General features: G+C 31.4%; 1 protein-coding gene across 4 annotated transcripts in view; it reads left to right on the top strand.

The window, feature by feature from the left end:
* The window catches only part of LOC143047802 (microtubule-associated serine/threonine-protein kinase 3-like), an 84,791-nt gene that overhangs the window by 5,894 nt on the left and 62,112 nt on the right, over window positions 1-16,785 (top strand). Inside the window, exon 1 of one of the 4 annotated variants that reach the window (XM_076221094.1) lies at window positions 8,573-9,729. The exons of the other annotated variants lie outside the window; for them this stretch is intronic. Within the exon in view, the coding sequence (XP_076077209.1) occupies window positions 8,764-9,729 (966 nt within the window). The 5' untranslated portion in view covers window positions 8,573-8,763. Of the gene's footprint in view, window positions 1-8,572; window positions 9,730-16,785 lie in introns of those variants that run through there. 4 annotated transcript variants of the gene reach the window in all.

Raw genomic sequence — 16,785 nt, 5'->3', positions numbered from 1 at the left:
AACAGCAGAAGGTCACCAATAGGTCTTCAATGCAGCGAGAAACTATCACACCAGGAGGCGTCCATCAGCTGGCCCCTAAATTAGTGGATTGATCCTCCACTCTAGTAAGATATTAAATCTGCATACATGTACATATAATATACATATATATATATATATATATCTCATATCTGGCAACATTTACAATATCATCATGTACAATTTCCTGTTTTAATATTCATGTAACTTCATGATTGTAACTTCTATGGTTAGGTTGGGAGTTTTCTTTAATGTTCACCACCTTATTTGGCAATTGCTTTTATACATAGAATCCACACAAATGCTACATAATACAGAACAGTCCTCTCTGTCTTTTTTCAAGGGACATAATTTGTTATTAGTTTTCTTGATAACAGATGGAAAAATGTGGATAAGAATTTTAAAATATATGTATTTTATTACTCAAACATTTAATTGCCTTAATGTTGCAATTATGTCGTCAGATGTAATGTAATGACAGTCATTTAACAAGCCATTTATGGTTAATATGTGTGAAAATAAACAACAAAGCTTTTGTATCTATGTTTCAAAAGTATAGATAAGAGTTGTCATACCGATATCAATGTTATTATAAAGAAATCACATGGTAATGTTTATATTTTCATGTGATCTTGAACAGCAGCTGTTGCATTGACATTCTTGCACTTAAGAGATTATAAACAAAACATTTGTTTCATGGCTGCTTTTTAAATTTGCTTCAATTAGAATGAAAAAAAAATGGCATTGTTTGAAGAATGTAATCAATTCCCTGTACATGATTGTGGTGATGATTTCTTACACTATGTTTTTACAACATTTTATTTCTTGGAGCTATATTTCATTTGGTGATGACGTAGCTGTATTGATATCCCTGGATGTTTTATCACTTATGTTTTCCAATATAAATTTATAAGTTTGATCAATGACCCAGATTATTAGAGAAAATCGTTTTGGTGTGACAGTACCTGCATAGGACAGACCAGTTATAGGACAAACGCCAGATTTTGAGTTTCTTCAGCAAAATAGACAGAACATTATCCAATTAACAGATTATTGATAAGTCATTTATTCAAACACTTGTTTATTTGTCTTCACAGCAGGAAATCTTCTGATTACCACAATATTTTAGATGACTGACCAGAAATGACCACATGTGTACTATGTACTGTCAAGGACTGTTCCACATAAATAGATTGTTATCAGAATCAGCTATATAGTGGCAAATGTTATGACTTTTGAATTCTATCTATACAAGACCCCCCTTTTTTATGATACAAATTTTGGCAATGCAAACATTTGAAAGCAGAGTATTTGTGTTTAGTATTTTATTTTTTATATTTAAGCGTATAACTAAATTTACAATATAAATATGAATAAGAAATTACTGATTTTGTAAAATAATTTTTTGTATACTGGAATGAAACTTGAGAAGTTATCGAATTTAATTTTCTTGTTCCACAGGCACACTTTGAAAATGTTTTCTCTTTTAAGCCTAGTAACGGTGTCAAAAATCCAACACAAGTTTTGACATTTTTAATAGTTCCAGTTTCACAATTTGCTATTTGTCAAGCCTGCATATACAGTGGCCAAATCTAGACATAACAATCCTTCTATGTGGAACAGATTTATATACGTTTTTCTTGTTTCCAAATCCCTACATTTCTATTGTATTATTGCAACATGTGCACTTTTGAAAAATAAAATACTGTTTTTAAACTAAATTATAATCTTTCTCTAGTCGTGTCACAACATTTAGATTCATTCTTCAGTTATTTTCCTCTTTAAAACGTCAACATTTTTGTTAAACCTTCACATTATTTATTTAACTAACAAACATATCTTCTATATACACAATTACAGCATGCACACAGAGATTTTTTTTCTTCAATATTTTACTGTTATTTAGTCTTGGGTTAAAGTTTCAAATTAATATCTATAACTTTATAGATTTTTTTTTAACAGGGACAGAATTTTCATCATGATTAAAAAAAGGCAACTTAAGAAAAACAAAATTTGTTTTAATGACCCCGCAACTGAAAGTTGAGAGGGGGCATATATTGTGTTATGGTATTTTTACCCCTGGTCCGTAAGTCCTGCGCCCTTCCATCTTTCTGTCCGTCTGTCCCTTTATGGGTATATAGCTTTTCCACATAATTTTTATAAGTTTGAATGCTAGGAAGTTTTTATTTACTGGCTGTATGTGTATGAAGATGTGCAAGTGGTCAGGGTTTTGATTTTTGTCAAGCCTGTGACTTTTGTCGCAGAAAGTGATATACAGATAGTGATTCGGTGGTGGCGTCAGCTAACTTCTTAAAAGCTTTATATAATCAATAGGTCTACTTTATTCGTTGTACGGAATGATTGTGAGGTGTATATACCTGTCTGGCAGGAATCATCTGACCTTGACCTTATTTTTATGGTTCATTGGTCAATTGGTAAAGTTTTCATGGTTAAGTTTTTTTTTCATGTACATTTTTTAGATACATGTACTATAAGCAATCTATATAGGTGAACTATATTTAACGCACAGATTGATTGTAAGGTGTGCATGTCTGGTTCATCTGACCTTATTTTCATGATTCATTTGATAATGTTTAGTTTTCCAGTTTAAGTCTGATTCGTAGAAACCATAAGCAATAGGTCAACTATATTTGGTGTATTGAATGAATGTAAGCTGGGTGTACATGTATTTTTGGTTTGGTTTATCTGACCTTGACCTCATTATCTTGGATCATAAATCAATGGTCAGTAAAGAAGTCGAGACATTTATGATTGTGCACTCTTGTCATTAGAATTTGCCCTTTTGGGGAATAGTTGAATTTTGTCATTTTTGGAGTATATACTTGCATCAGAGGTGCATTAAAATTGCTTTCTGGATAACTCCTTGAACAGTGAACCATAGACCTATGTACTCCCATGATTAACTTTGTGTACTTAAACTTGAATAACACTTTGCATCTGGGGGGGGGGGGGGGGCATCATTTGTGTTTTCCAGACACAATAGTATCTTTTAAGAAAATCCAACATTGACTTTGTTATAATACAGTAACTTCACAGTGGAGTGCGGTGATATCTTTTTGTCTAGTTTTTATTTGAACTGTTCTGTTTTTTGCTGATGATTAGAACTATTTTTGTTTAATAAATATTAAGAAGATACAGTCTAGGGTTTAAGTTAACAAATATCAATAACCTTTCTCAAACCTTAATTTTGAATTATTTTCTAAATACCGGTAATGATATTGATAAAAAATGTTTTCAAATAATTTTAATTCAAGACTTTATTAGAGTCATATTCAAATGTAGGTACTCCTAACGGTGCCTTGTTGCATCCCCTTTTCAAAATCCTTTATTAATTTAGTAATTAATTCCTGTAAAAATCCTTTCAAATATATTTATACAAAGAACTCTTAATATATATATAAAAAATATTTATATTATACATATTACACATGTTGTATTCCTGGAACAGATTTCACGCTATAAGTTTCTATTCAATAGTGTTCTACAAATTCTGAAATATACACTAATATATTGTTTCTGATTTAGTCTATGGTCAGTGGTCTGATTACCATGGTCAAAGATAAAAGTTTCATACCCATTCATCTGACATTCTAATCTCTACCAGCAGGGAGTATGATAAGAGGTTGTAATATGTTGAATGGGTTAATTAACATCAATAAATTGTGCAATTTGATATCTCCTAAATTTTAGGATGAAATTTGGCGTTTGTCCTATAACTGAGACAGTATCTTTGCTAAATATTTGCGATACTTGATGATGTTTTTATAAAGCCTTTTGAAATTGCATGGATAAGGAGTGAAATTCAAGACATTTATAAAGAGCCCGAACTACTAGAGTTATTGTTTTACTTTCAATGTCCTCAATAAAAAAGATGATAGTTTGTCTTGCAATGAATACCATGGGATTTAAAAAAAGCAGTTGGCATGAAGCAAACAAAAACATCTAAATTATTTAAACAAATATTGACATACAGCTGGATTATACAGAGGGAAGTAGTGATGGTGATATATTTTTACAAAATAGATGTCAAGTGTAATATCATCAAAGTGGAAGACAATTTTAAAGTGCATGCTTAAGAAATCAGATGTGTCACAAGTTTTATCAGGAAAGACAGTTTATATTAAAGACAAATCCTTCTATTCAGATCTACCAATAATATCTTCTTTATATTTTATTTTTACTTTAGGCTAGGTAAAAGCTTTAAAATAAGCAAATAAAAAAATGGGGTCACCGACCTCGTTTTCGATTTAAAACGCCATCTTTTTCACGGAATTTGGAAATTGGGACTTCTAGTCAATAGCAGTGTAATATTTTTTTTAAAGTCCGTATCCAATAAAAACTTGTCTGTTTTGTTAACCTAGTTGTTAATACAAACTTTTTTAATAATATCACCCTTTACTGAATGGAAAATAATAATGATAAGTCGCTATAATAGTTTTCCCGCCTTTTTTTATTGTGAAATACCTATAAAAAAAATAAGTTTAAAAAAAATTGACCAATAATTTCTCCATGAGTCTTCAATAGAATATGCGTTGTTTATATCTAAACAAAATAAGGAAATAAAAAGATGGGGTCACCGTAATGGAAAAAGAGATATTTCAAAAAAGGGGTTAACAATTTGAATTGGCGGGAACACATTGCGCCAATTCTAAAAACAACGTCGAAAGACGTTCGGCCGTTTTAGGCTATATTCTCACAAATTAGAGACAACCCAGTTCTCGTTATTTGCTGTTTTGTTGTTTGTTTGTTTTAAACTACGATAAATTCACAGTAGTCTACACATGATAGTACTTAGTTTTCAGTCAGTATCACAGACACGTAATAAATGCGGTGGTTAGAAAACAATGCGTTGTACAAAAGTACACACGAATGTTTCTGTGAACATTTCATTTCAGGTTATTCATAGTGCTTACGTGTTGAACAGAAATTCTTTTTAAAATAGTGAAGACATTTTATATAATATCATTGTTCAATCAAAGTACATCTGAAAGACAAGACAGAATTTTGCTTCCGGTATCATGAATTTTATTTTCGTTTAAGAATGTTTTTTATTTTGATGATAATTACTTAAAATCATTAGAAATCTTAGACTCCGTTTCCAATAACAATAAAGATCGATCATTTCTGAGATCGCCGATCTTTAGTATTGCAAAAATGAGAAAGATCGATCTTCAATCGGACGTAAACATTCCATCCCCAGACGTAGTTTTAAAAGAACGATTTTTTTTATGAACCGATTTTTCTTCAAGTGAAAACGCTTTAGATACATCGCGATCGACTTTTCAATCAATCAATCGATATAAAATTCCAAGTGTTTTATGTAGATATGAAAATAAATCTGCGCATGGTCAGTTTAAAAATGTTTTCAGTGTTTATTCTCAAATGATTTGACAAAACGTGCCATGGACATAATAAAAACCAAATTAATATATTCGACGTTTTTTGCGTCATTCTTCTGAAAATATATTAATAAAAAAAGAAAATGTGGTATGATTGCAAATAACACAATGCTCCACAAATGACCAATTGACACTGGAAATTATTAACTATGGGTCACCGTACTGCCTACAACAATGAACAAATCCCATACCGCATACACAACTATAAAAGGTCCCGAAAGGACAAATATAACACAATTCAAACTAGGAAATAATAAAAAAAAATAATTAATGAAAAACAAATGTGTGACTCTTTTGCAAACAACAACCACTTTAAATTACATACTCCTGAGTTGAGACAGGACTCGTTACAGCGCTCGACTGATACCGTTACTTATTCGTTCCTTATACGTTGAAAAACATTGCACCTATTACGAAACAAATCTTTTGAATTGTTTTCTTGTCTCTGGTGTTAGCTATAGGTTCTTAAAAGTGAAATATACCTATTAGCGCGTATGTTCCAGTTTTAGCGTTAGACCGATGACCTGCTACTTATTCGCTTACAATATGCTTGTTATAGGTCGCACCTTTTTTGTTCTTGTCTCTGATGCTATATATTGGTTCTAAGAGATAAAATAACCCTATTCTAAGGCGTAAATACTCGTTTCAGTGCTCGACTGATGCCCTGTTACTTATTCGTTCCATATTCTCTTACTATACGTGTGATATTCGGTGCACCTTTTTAAAACAATATCTTTTCAATTGTATTCATTTGATGTAGTATTTTTTTTCTGTAGATTACTCATCTTCAAACGAAATGAGCGTTATAAGTAATTTTTCTGACAATTCTTTTTTTTTAATTACTTATGACATATTAATCAAATATAATATTAATAAATGCAGAAGCATATAATTATCTAATGAACCAAATATTTCCTTATTCAATTTTTTACGATTTTTTGTCAACGAAATGGTTAGGCTGATTATTTTAGATATGCAATGTATACTAAATGTAAACTCACAAGTTCTTTTAAAAAGATCGATAACGCGAGATGCTCTTCAGAGATCGATTTTATTTCAATTCCGTGCAAGTGTTAACGGGGTCTAATTAACACCATTTCTGTTTTGATCACTCATCCTTAGGCATCTATGAATATCGAAATATTCCGTAATGTTGCTAGAAACTCAGTCTAAGTATACTCATACAGCTGTCATGCCGTGAGTATGAATAAAACCTAGTCCGACCTCTTTTCTCAAATCTCCTTTTAATTATTTTTTTCCCATATGCATTCCTCTGTAATTCTTCATTCCGACATCTTTTTAACACAGACACGATTATGTTTTTTTAAACAAAACATGCGCACCTTATACATAAATATCAAACAATCGGGACAAACTCGAAATGGTCATATAAAAAAACTTACAATGTTAGAAGATTATATGTTAACTTCTCTAGATGTACTTTGTTTTACATGTATGCGTCATTAGGTTACTGTTTTGTTGGTGTTTATTTAAAATCTAATTATCATATTCATGTAAAAATGTAAGTGCAGTACACATTCAAAATACGTCAGTGCAATTTGCCATATCCATACCTATTGCTAAAGATACAGTGAATTTTGAGGACATGATCAGAAAGATTGATGATTTTCGTACTTTCTTAATGATTTGTAAAATATCGATGTAATTAAGAACCTACAAAAGTCTATACATGTAGAAAATTAAGGAAAAAAGTATTATATTATAATTTGATTGGCTCATCTTGTTGTCGAGTATCCAGATTCTATTTCGTTTCTTTACGGTCATTTTTGTGTATTTTTTGTTGTTAGATTGCTGTATAGTTGACTCTCTTTTCATTCTCATATTTTATCCAATTCTGGAACATGTCTATTATTTAAAAACAATTTTCATTTTTTTCTCGGCAAATTAACCTTTCAAAACGATTGTCACTCTCTCCATCGGCTCAAAGAGGAATAACTCTAATAAACGTTTCCAGTTCGCGGAAACCGCGACGTCATAAACCACTGACGGCATAGTACTGTTGCGCTTGTATATGCGCATAAACAATAGAGGGATTTGTCTTTAATTGACATTAGATTGAATGCAGATGTAACAATGGTCTTTATTTCCCTGCATACTTCTAAGAAATTTAACAAGTAGTATAATTGTGTTCAAAGAAGATCAAGGAATATATATACTAGGACATTCTACATAACTTTTATATTATCTCATGGGAAAGTTGTTGAAGGTGAACTGTAATAATGCACTTTAAGAAGTTGCTATTCTTCCAACATCTGATGTGCCGATATTAACCTAGAAACAAGCTTTTGTTAGTGGAGAAACATTTTTTTGTGATAGCGAAGTGAGGAAAATGGTATCATCGTTAGCTCAGTTTTCACACTATTGCATAATTTTTAACTGATAACTGTATAACAACTAGTATGTGTACATGATTACATGTATGAATGGCTTATGCACAACTGCATATTTTTTCATACCACAGATGTACTTACACAAATTACTTTATTTAATAAGCAGTCATACATGTATTTAAAATGTTAATAAAATCTCAGGTGTATTGAATTTTTCAAGTTTAATGATGGATTTCACTTCATCACATTATGATATGACCCGTACTGATTCTCATCAGAGCTAAATGTGAAACAAACCACTTAAATGTCTAAATACTGAGGAATCGAATCTATAAAAAAATTAAGTGATATTGACAGGGATTTTGACTTTATGATTATTATATTGGCACGAATATTAGATTACTTTTATCACCTATAACGACTAATTGCCATATATATGAATCTGATGAGACTTGTTAAAGTGGTTGTGAATCTCCAACCGACACAATGTCTTTGATTGATCATTGTAATACATTGTGATGGCATAATCAGCTTTCTTCCTGGATTATGAAATCAAAAGTTGCAGAGCAATGATATGTCAAGGTACTTTTAGGAATTTGTATGTAAACATTACCAGGGAAATCTTGTTTGTTTTACAGCTTCATACTATTGAGCACATCTGAGAATTATTATTAATTGCTAGGCATTGTTATGAAAGTACTAATAGTTGGACCTGTTCCTGAAGCAAATATGATTATTTCTTCACTTTGGATGAGATTCTTCCACATTTCCTAAGAGATTTAGTCTATACATGGAGTACTTCAATGAAATTTGAAAGGAATTGAAAGCAGTAATAAAATGGTTCTGTTACTTCCGAAAGAATAATTCACTTTACAGTACTCCAATCGAAGCCTGGGAATTGGAAGAATTAAGGAAAGTATTTAGAAATAAAGGTCACTAGATGGGATTCTTTATAGCAATTTGTAGTTGATTCAATGTTTCCAGTTACTTCAACAAAACATGTGCATTTGACATCAAATTTGTATAACATTGAATTACAGTTCACTGATGAGGATGGCAAAATATCATCGTCCAGCAGTGAGACAAATAAGAAAGACAAAACAACTGATTTCTCAGCACTCAGTAATGAGATTGACAGAGACGTTAATTTAAACAAGGATTGTAAGCAAGGAAACAACATAGAAGACAATCATCACTTGATATTCTACAAGGATGTCAACAATTTGGATTCATCAGATTATCACATTGACAAGAATACAGATGTAGAATTACCAGAAAGTGTGAATTATAATCCGACTGAAAACCAGCCTCCAAGACATGATGATGTTATTAAGGATTCTCTGTCAGATAAGCAAAAATTGTTGGAAGAGGAAAACCTTACAACATCTGATCCAAAAAATAAGTTGGAAAATATTATATTAGAAAAAAATTTCAACAGATGTGAACAGGAAAGAAAGGATGATATTGTGATCAACGATGATACAGCAAAGAAAGAGGATGTTTATGAAGATGAAGATGATGATGATGTTGTATTTGATGATAATTTGTCAACATCAATAGTAACAGAACAGGTGGTACCTCTCCATTTACAACATTCCATGACAGACATGAACAATCTGGCAAAAAATCAAAGTTTAGAAGATGATAATTATACCAAGTTAACTGCAGCGATATTGAAAAAACAAGTGAACAGTAATGACAATGATTTGCTAACAGTGCCAACTGGGTCACACAATATTACATCTGATTTTAAACAAAACAAAAGTGCTATAAATGGGAACTTTTTCAAAAGAGATGTAATTAGAAGATTTGGTCCGTCATGTCCGGCTATTCCCCGGTCATTGTCAGAAGATATACCAGTGATTGTTCGCAGACGAGGGTGTACCTTGCGTGTCCGTATTGCTTCAATCACAGAAGGAGATCTTGAAAGGTTAAGAGAAGTATGTACATTGTATACTTGCAGTTTAGAGTTCAAGGGGATCTTGAAAGGTTAACTATTTAACTAAAATATTTTTAAGGTTTAAAGTTACAAAAAACTATCCAAATTTGGCAAACAAAGAAATCATAAAGTAAAAAAAAATTCTCGTATTACACCATATTATCTAAACTTATTTGTCTGACAATAACCTTTGCACTTGATAGTATAAAATGCAGTGTAATTTTTGTTTGGCTTAAATCCCAGAGGTAAAGGCCAGTTTATCTCTGATATGAATAGATCCGTGACTAATAACCTAGAAATTGTACACTTACCCCAAGGTTAGGCATACATGTATTGACGTAAAGTACTAATAGAGTATCTAATCATTCTAATTACTGTAATTATATATTGTTTGATGATAGCTTATGTTTAGACAAGGAATGTTATCGTTACTTATCATCTTTATAATTTAATAATCATTTTATTTAATACATAAATATGTGTCCTTTTTACTCTGTTGATAATTTGCCATGTCAGCTTTTACGTTGTACAGTACCTTTTTGAAGGAATTTTAATTAGTTATGTGTGGTAATCATTCAATTTTAAGATGTTGAATCCATTATTTCAGACTTTCTTCTCTAAAATGAAATGCCAAATGAACTGTTTCCATGCAAGAAACATCTAAAGTTAACTCTTTTGACATTTATGTATGGTCTTGTTAATTGAAAATTGCTTGTCCCAAATTTATCAATAGTTTGTTTGATTGGGAATTGCTTAACACAAGGTTAAGTGATGAAGACTTGGATTTAAATTAAGAATGTGTTGCACATTTTTCTCAGATTTTTTTTCTTATGTCAAAAGGAAAGTTGAATGTATATTCAGTTAACCAAATAAACCAATACTAAACAGGATAGGCTTTGACAGTTTCTCTATTGATGGCATCATTAATATAAGAGCAATTTGTTGTGTTATGCAAATTTGTATGGCAGTTGAATGAACTTGTGAATTTTTCATGTCAAGGCCTTTATAGCTTATATAAATACTGTTTGGACATTGTTGACTGCTGTACAGTGACCCATAGTTGCTTACATGTACACCAATTGGTTTCTGGAGGAAAGTTGTCTTATGAGCAATCAATCCTGATCTTATTTTTATATTCAATGTGGTTTTTTTTTTGTAATATTTATGTATATTTTTAGGTAGTTTGATATTGAGATTTTTTTTCCATATATTGTTTTACACATGATAGCCAGTAAATTTTTACATATTCTGACCTCTACGATGTAAATTACTTTATTGAAATGTGAATGTACATACACAGTAATTATAACTGATTGAATAATATTTATATATGAATGAGGTAATAATTCAAGTTGAATAAGCTGTGATTAGTTAAGTAAAACTACGTCCTTGACTAAGTTCAGTGACCTCGAGATTGAAACAAAAGCTTGTTTATCTCACCTTTAACAAATAGCCAGTAATCAGTTATATAGTCAGTCGCTGTCTGTTATCTTTAAAAAATCGAATTCTCTTTAAGTACTAGCCAGTTAGAAGAAAATTTTGTCTTTATCTTGTTTTTTATCAAAATTGAATTGCTAATCCGCCATCATTACTAAGGCAGCAACCATTTGATTTTTTGGGGGGGGGCTATGGTTTTTTTTTCTGGACAAATTTTTTTTTTTCGCCTGCGGCGAAAATCAATCTATTTTTTTTCGCGACAAGTCGAAAGCAATTTTTTTCTTTCAATTTTAGCATTACATATAGTGGCAGCTGAGGGTGAAACAAACAATTTTTTTTCTCAGAATCAAAAACAAATTATTTTTTTCTCCAAAAACTGGAAACAAACTTTTTTTTCCAAAAAAAACCATAGCCCCCCCAGAAAATCAAATGGTTGCTGCCTAATGTTGGTAATTAAGGACAGGTCATGTGAGGTGAAGCACTGCTATTACATGTATAAATATTACCCAGCGCTTGGTGAGAAAATTTGAATGTAGTGTTGATGAATTGATCCTTTTGGAAGTTGTGTTAAAATTTGGAGAGATAACATTGCCACCCTACATGCAAGGAAAGCTTGAATGTTTTGACTTAAGGATTTTCTGTCTTGATCCTTTTGTTGTGGTTTTACCTCTATGAATTTAACATATCTGAATTGACTTGGCGTAGCCGATGACAGTCTTTCTAGAAACAAGTGACATGGACTCTAAAATTGGTATGATATTCTTTGTACCATAATATGATGACCAGTTTGATCAAGATTTAGGTAGAAGATTCCTGATACACTTCTATTATATGTCTTACATCCTGTGTTTGTTGTTGTTTTTGTTACAATCGTGTTGTCTGTGGGTGGGTGAGTGAAGGTACTTGTCATTTTGACTTACAGAACAGTGTTCTTTGTTTGACTTATTACTATGTGTTACACTCCTTTAACACATGACCTTGTTTCTTTTCCTGTAGTACATGTAGTAAGGAGGTGTATATAAATTTTTTATTTATAATTATACTGAGCCTTAAAATTCCTTTGCTAACAATAACATTTTCTACATGTATTACTTATGATTGGTAAATTAGTGGATTTTTAGGTTGGAGGCAAATCATGAATTATGAATTAATGATTCATGAAAATGAAAGACTTTCTCTTGCTTTGATAGTATATGTAACAAATGGTAAAATCAAGAAAGTTCTTTGGATATTGAATTTATTTTTTTCAAACAATTTACCACTTATATATATTGGCAAAAAATATTTTCAATCAATCTATACTGTTTCGTACTACTGGAGCTAATTTCTGTAAAAAGCCACAGATAATTGACTTAACTTTCCTGTATTTTTTCAATAGGTCATAAAATGGTAAGTTTTGACATAACTTAATTTGATCTGTTGCGAAGAGTTGTCTCTTTGGCAATCATTTTTAAATGGTAAACATCTTTCATCATGGGGGCCTCGGTAGCCGAGTGGTTTAAGTAGTTACTACTGTAATCAATAGCTAGTCAACACTGAGGTGGTGAGTTCAAACCCTGCTTGTGCAGGTTCACTCGACTCCAAAACTCCAATCTTAAGTGACTAGGATTGTCAGTTTTCCTATCAAAGGTTGGTGGTTTTCTCCAGGTACTACGACTTCCTCCACCAGTAAAAACTGGCCGACACAAAAATAGCCTAAATGCTTTCATTGTGTTTTTTTGTTGTTGATAATCTTGTACTAGTTCTACATGAACCGAGAATCAAATTTAACTGAAGACAATGATAATACCTGTAATATTTATACATGTTTTACTGCAGACAGCCTCAGGTTTGAATGTCACAGACAAAATTACCACAGTAGTTAAATAAGCCAAAGATTGCTACATACAGTATCTGAGGAATAAAAAACAATTATGGTTGCTTCAGTCAGTGTATTGATCTAAGGTATTCATTACAAAAATTTTAATAGAAAACCTATAACTTCAGAATATAAAAAGGATTAACATGCAAAGAAAATGACTGTCAATAGACTTCCAAGATCCTCCATGATAATTGATTGAATTCTTGCTTGGAGTTATGTCCACACACAGAGAACCAGACATACAAGAATTTTTGAAAGTGTCTGACATGAAACCATGAAGATGTGTAGATATTAAATAGATACTTGTCTTGTCATTTGCTTGTCTGTAGCTAATGCATTTTGTTCCATTGATTATTCAATATACGTTCTATTTACATTTATAATGTGAAAGTGAATTAAAATTCCATTGTTTTACCATGTTTTTTTGGGAAACTATATATTTGGAATGCAACCTCTGTATGGGATTTAAACAGATATTTTGGTTTCATTTTTAGTTTTCTGTTGATCTTAGTTTGTGTCTGAATTCAGTTCTCATTGAGATATATGGATTTTTTTCTTCTTCAAATTTATATTATAAAACTAGTATCTCAATTGTTTGTAAAACAATTGAAAGGTCTTTCCCGTAAAACTGATGTTTTCGTAATGTTCTTTGTACGACCTTTCGTTTGATATACGACAAGCATACCTTCTGAAACTTTTCGCTTTTTACACTTAATGACCTCATCCGCCTACATTTTTGAGATCGGAAGTATGATATAAGTAACACAGTGTAGATGTGCTTTCATTTGATATACGACAACCCCATGTTCTAAAAAGTTTGATTTTTGCACTTAATAACCCCATCCAACCAATTTTTGGAGGTTGGGAATTTGATATTTCAAATGTACACATCATGACCTTTCAATTGATACACAACAAACCTATCGTAAAAAAAAAATTATTTTTTGGACTCAATGACCCCATCCAACCAATTTTTGGGGGACGTCAATTTGAAATTTGAAATGTACGCTTTGTGTTCTTTCATTTCATATGCGACAACCTTACCATCTGAGAAGTTTGAATTTTTGCACTAAATGACCCCATCCTGCCACCTGGGATGAAAAAGAGGTTTAAAATTTTCATTTTTAAGTAGAGTTTATTGAGACCTTCAATTTGATATATCAGATGACCCCATTTGACAAAGTGCCAAAAATGATGCAATATCAACGATATAAATAGAAGTTTTGAAACTAACAAAGTCAATGCAAAACATGAAAATTTCAAAATGATTTTTTGGTGTTTTTTTCAATGGAATGTTTTTGGTATTTAGTCAAACATATAACTATGTTAACCTCTTCAATTTATTAAACATTTTAAGTGGTAAGCTGTTGTTGATTCAGAAATACATGCCGCCGCTCACAAAATTTCAAACTGCATTATCTCTTCAACGACAATAGATATCTCAAATCTGTTAAATGGTAAATGATCTGCAGTTGAAGGACAACAATATAGAAAAAGAATTGGGACAATTTCAAAGTTCACCAAGGTCACAATTAATCATCAAATATATGATGCAATACCAAACTTGAGAACCGGAAGTCGTGGAGACATGGGACTACCACCATTCAACTCAGTAGCACTTGACCTTTCAAATATCACAAGGTCAAGGTCATAGTATACTGTGAAGGTCAAGGTGAAATTTCATCATGACCTGACATTGACCTTAAATTGACGGTCTTGAATTACTGATCATCTTTGCAGTTTATAGTAGGTTGATATCTGTTACCTTTAAAAAGATATACATAAAATACTATACTTTTAAGAATCATCCCGTTGTCACTTTTGAACAGACGGTCGGACCTTTTTGGGCTTATCATATAAAATGTAGAGCTCGTCGAGAGGAACATTTTATACACTGTATGTATGCAGCAAAGTCTTATCGTTTTCCTAATATGTAAGCTTGAAATTGCAACGTAATTTTTTTTGCACTCAGTGACCTTTGACCTTAACTGCATATTAAAGGTCACATGAAGATTATTGGTAAAGGTCCCAAGTCTCTATGACTTCTGGTTCTCGAAATACAATTTTTCTTAAATTGTTCACCATTTTTCAAGGGGAATAACTCCTTAAAAGGAATAATAACAAAATGAGTGTATATGTTCAATAACATTGCCATCTGTTCCTGTACATGTTGCCGTTTTCAAATTGATTCTATCTCTTATACTTTTTGAGTAAAATGCAAAGGAAAGAAATTGTTTCAAGGGGATATAACTCTCATAGGGAACGATGGAATCATATTCAGATTAACATGGTATTACACCGTGATGAGATCTACATTTCGTCCAATTAAGGTCATGATATCTGTAAAACCAACGAGGGGGGACCATGTTGAAAAAAATCACTAAAAGGGAGATAACTCCTAAGGGGGATGATGAAATACTTAACAGGGTCATTTGGTAATACATCTTAGTGAGGTCTAGCGATGGTCCATATTTGGTCTTAATAACTTCAATAGAAACAAGAGGCGGACATGTCAAAAAAGTGTTGGAAGAAAAAAAAGAAAAAAAAGAAAAAGAAAAAGAAGAAAAAACATTAGAAAAACAATAAGGTCTTTCCTCATGTAGGGGAAAGACCTTAATAACATTTTGCCAGATCATGCTACATTTGTATTCCCAGTCAGCTATACTTGTTAATCAGTTCTATGTTAAAACTGATTTTGTCCTTAAAAGTCATTGTATCTGAACTTTGAATGCTTGAAAGGACAAATCAAGACTATATGTCACCAGTATTTTTAAGGATAATATGACAGAATCTAGCTAGAACATAGGATGAACTATAGTAATGCAGTCATATGTTATCTCATAAATGATATATATATTTGAAGGGGAAATAAAAAAACATATTTTTTTTCTTAAATTTTTCAAGAACTCAGTCTGGTTTACCTGTACTAAAGTATTTGTTTCTATTCTAACCTCATTTTGTCTACAGAATTAATTAAATTATTGGCTGCATTGAAGCTAGGAATGTTTGTTTAAGTTAAGTAAATCTGTTTAAAAGCATTGACGTAAGCAGGAACTTTAAAATCCCCAATAGATTTTATACATGCATATATCACCTAGGAAATTGTTTTTTAAACAGGACAAACACAAGTCTGTCTGGATATTGAAACTTGTTGATCTGGGTTGAATGGATGTTTGAAGATTGATCTGGGTTGAATGGATGTTTGAAGATTGAATTGGGTTTATCCATTGAGACATTGATTTGGTTTTGATTTTCCATGTAGAAATATTCCTTCATGCGTGTTAAGTATTGACAGTATTGATAAATAGTCATAGTGTGATTGTTAAAAACCAAAATCAATAGAAAATGTCATTGGAAAATAGAAAATGTCTTCCTGTACAAACCCTTACATGCCTTACAAGTACATATATATGCTTACAATTATAATAACATAAAAACTGAGAGTGTCTGAGATCTTTTTGCTGGAAAAAAAATAACTAAGGAAGATATTTTCATCTGATCTAACAGAAAAGAATGACAATACTGTTGATTGTATACCAGTTTATTGATACATTTTTTTCATGTCTAAATTTTACACAAAAAGAAGATTTTCTTATTTTTGAAAGACTGATAGTTACTTTTGAATTTATAGTTATTAGTAATTTTGATTTCCTGAATCAACAAGAATTACAGTCTAGTAGTTGCACTATACATATGTAGAAATGCATTTTGACTTGAAGGTCAAATAACATACTGTTAGTGTCAAACTACCCAACTGAG

This window comes from Mytilus galloprovincialis, chromosome 1 (assembly GCF_965363235.1).
Source record: "Mytilus galloprovincialis chromosome 1, xbMytGall1.hap1.1, whole genome shotgun sequence".
NCBI classification, from domain to species: domain Eukaryota; kingdom Metazoa; phylum Mollusca; class Bivalvia; order Mytilida; family Mytilidae; genus Mytilus; species Mytilus galloprovincialis.
This window is presented reverse-complemented; position numbering and strand designations above follow the sequence as displayed.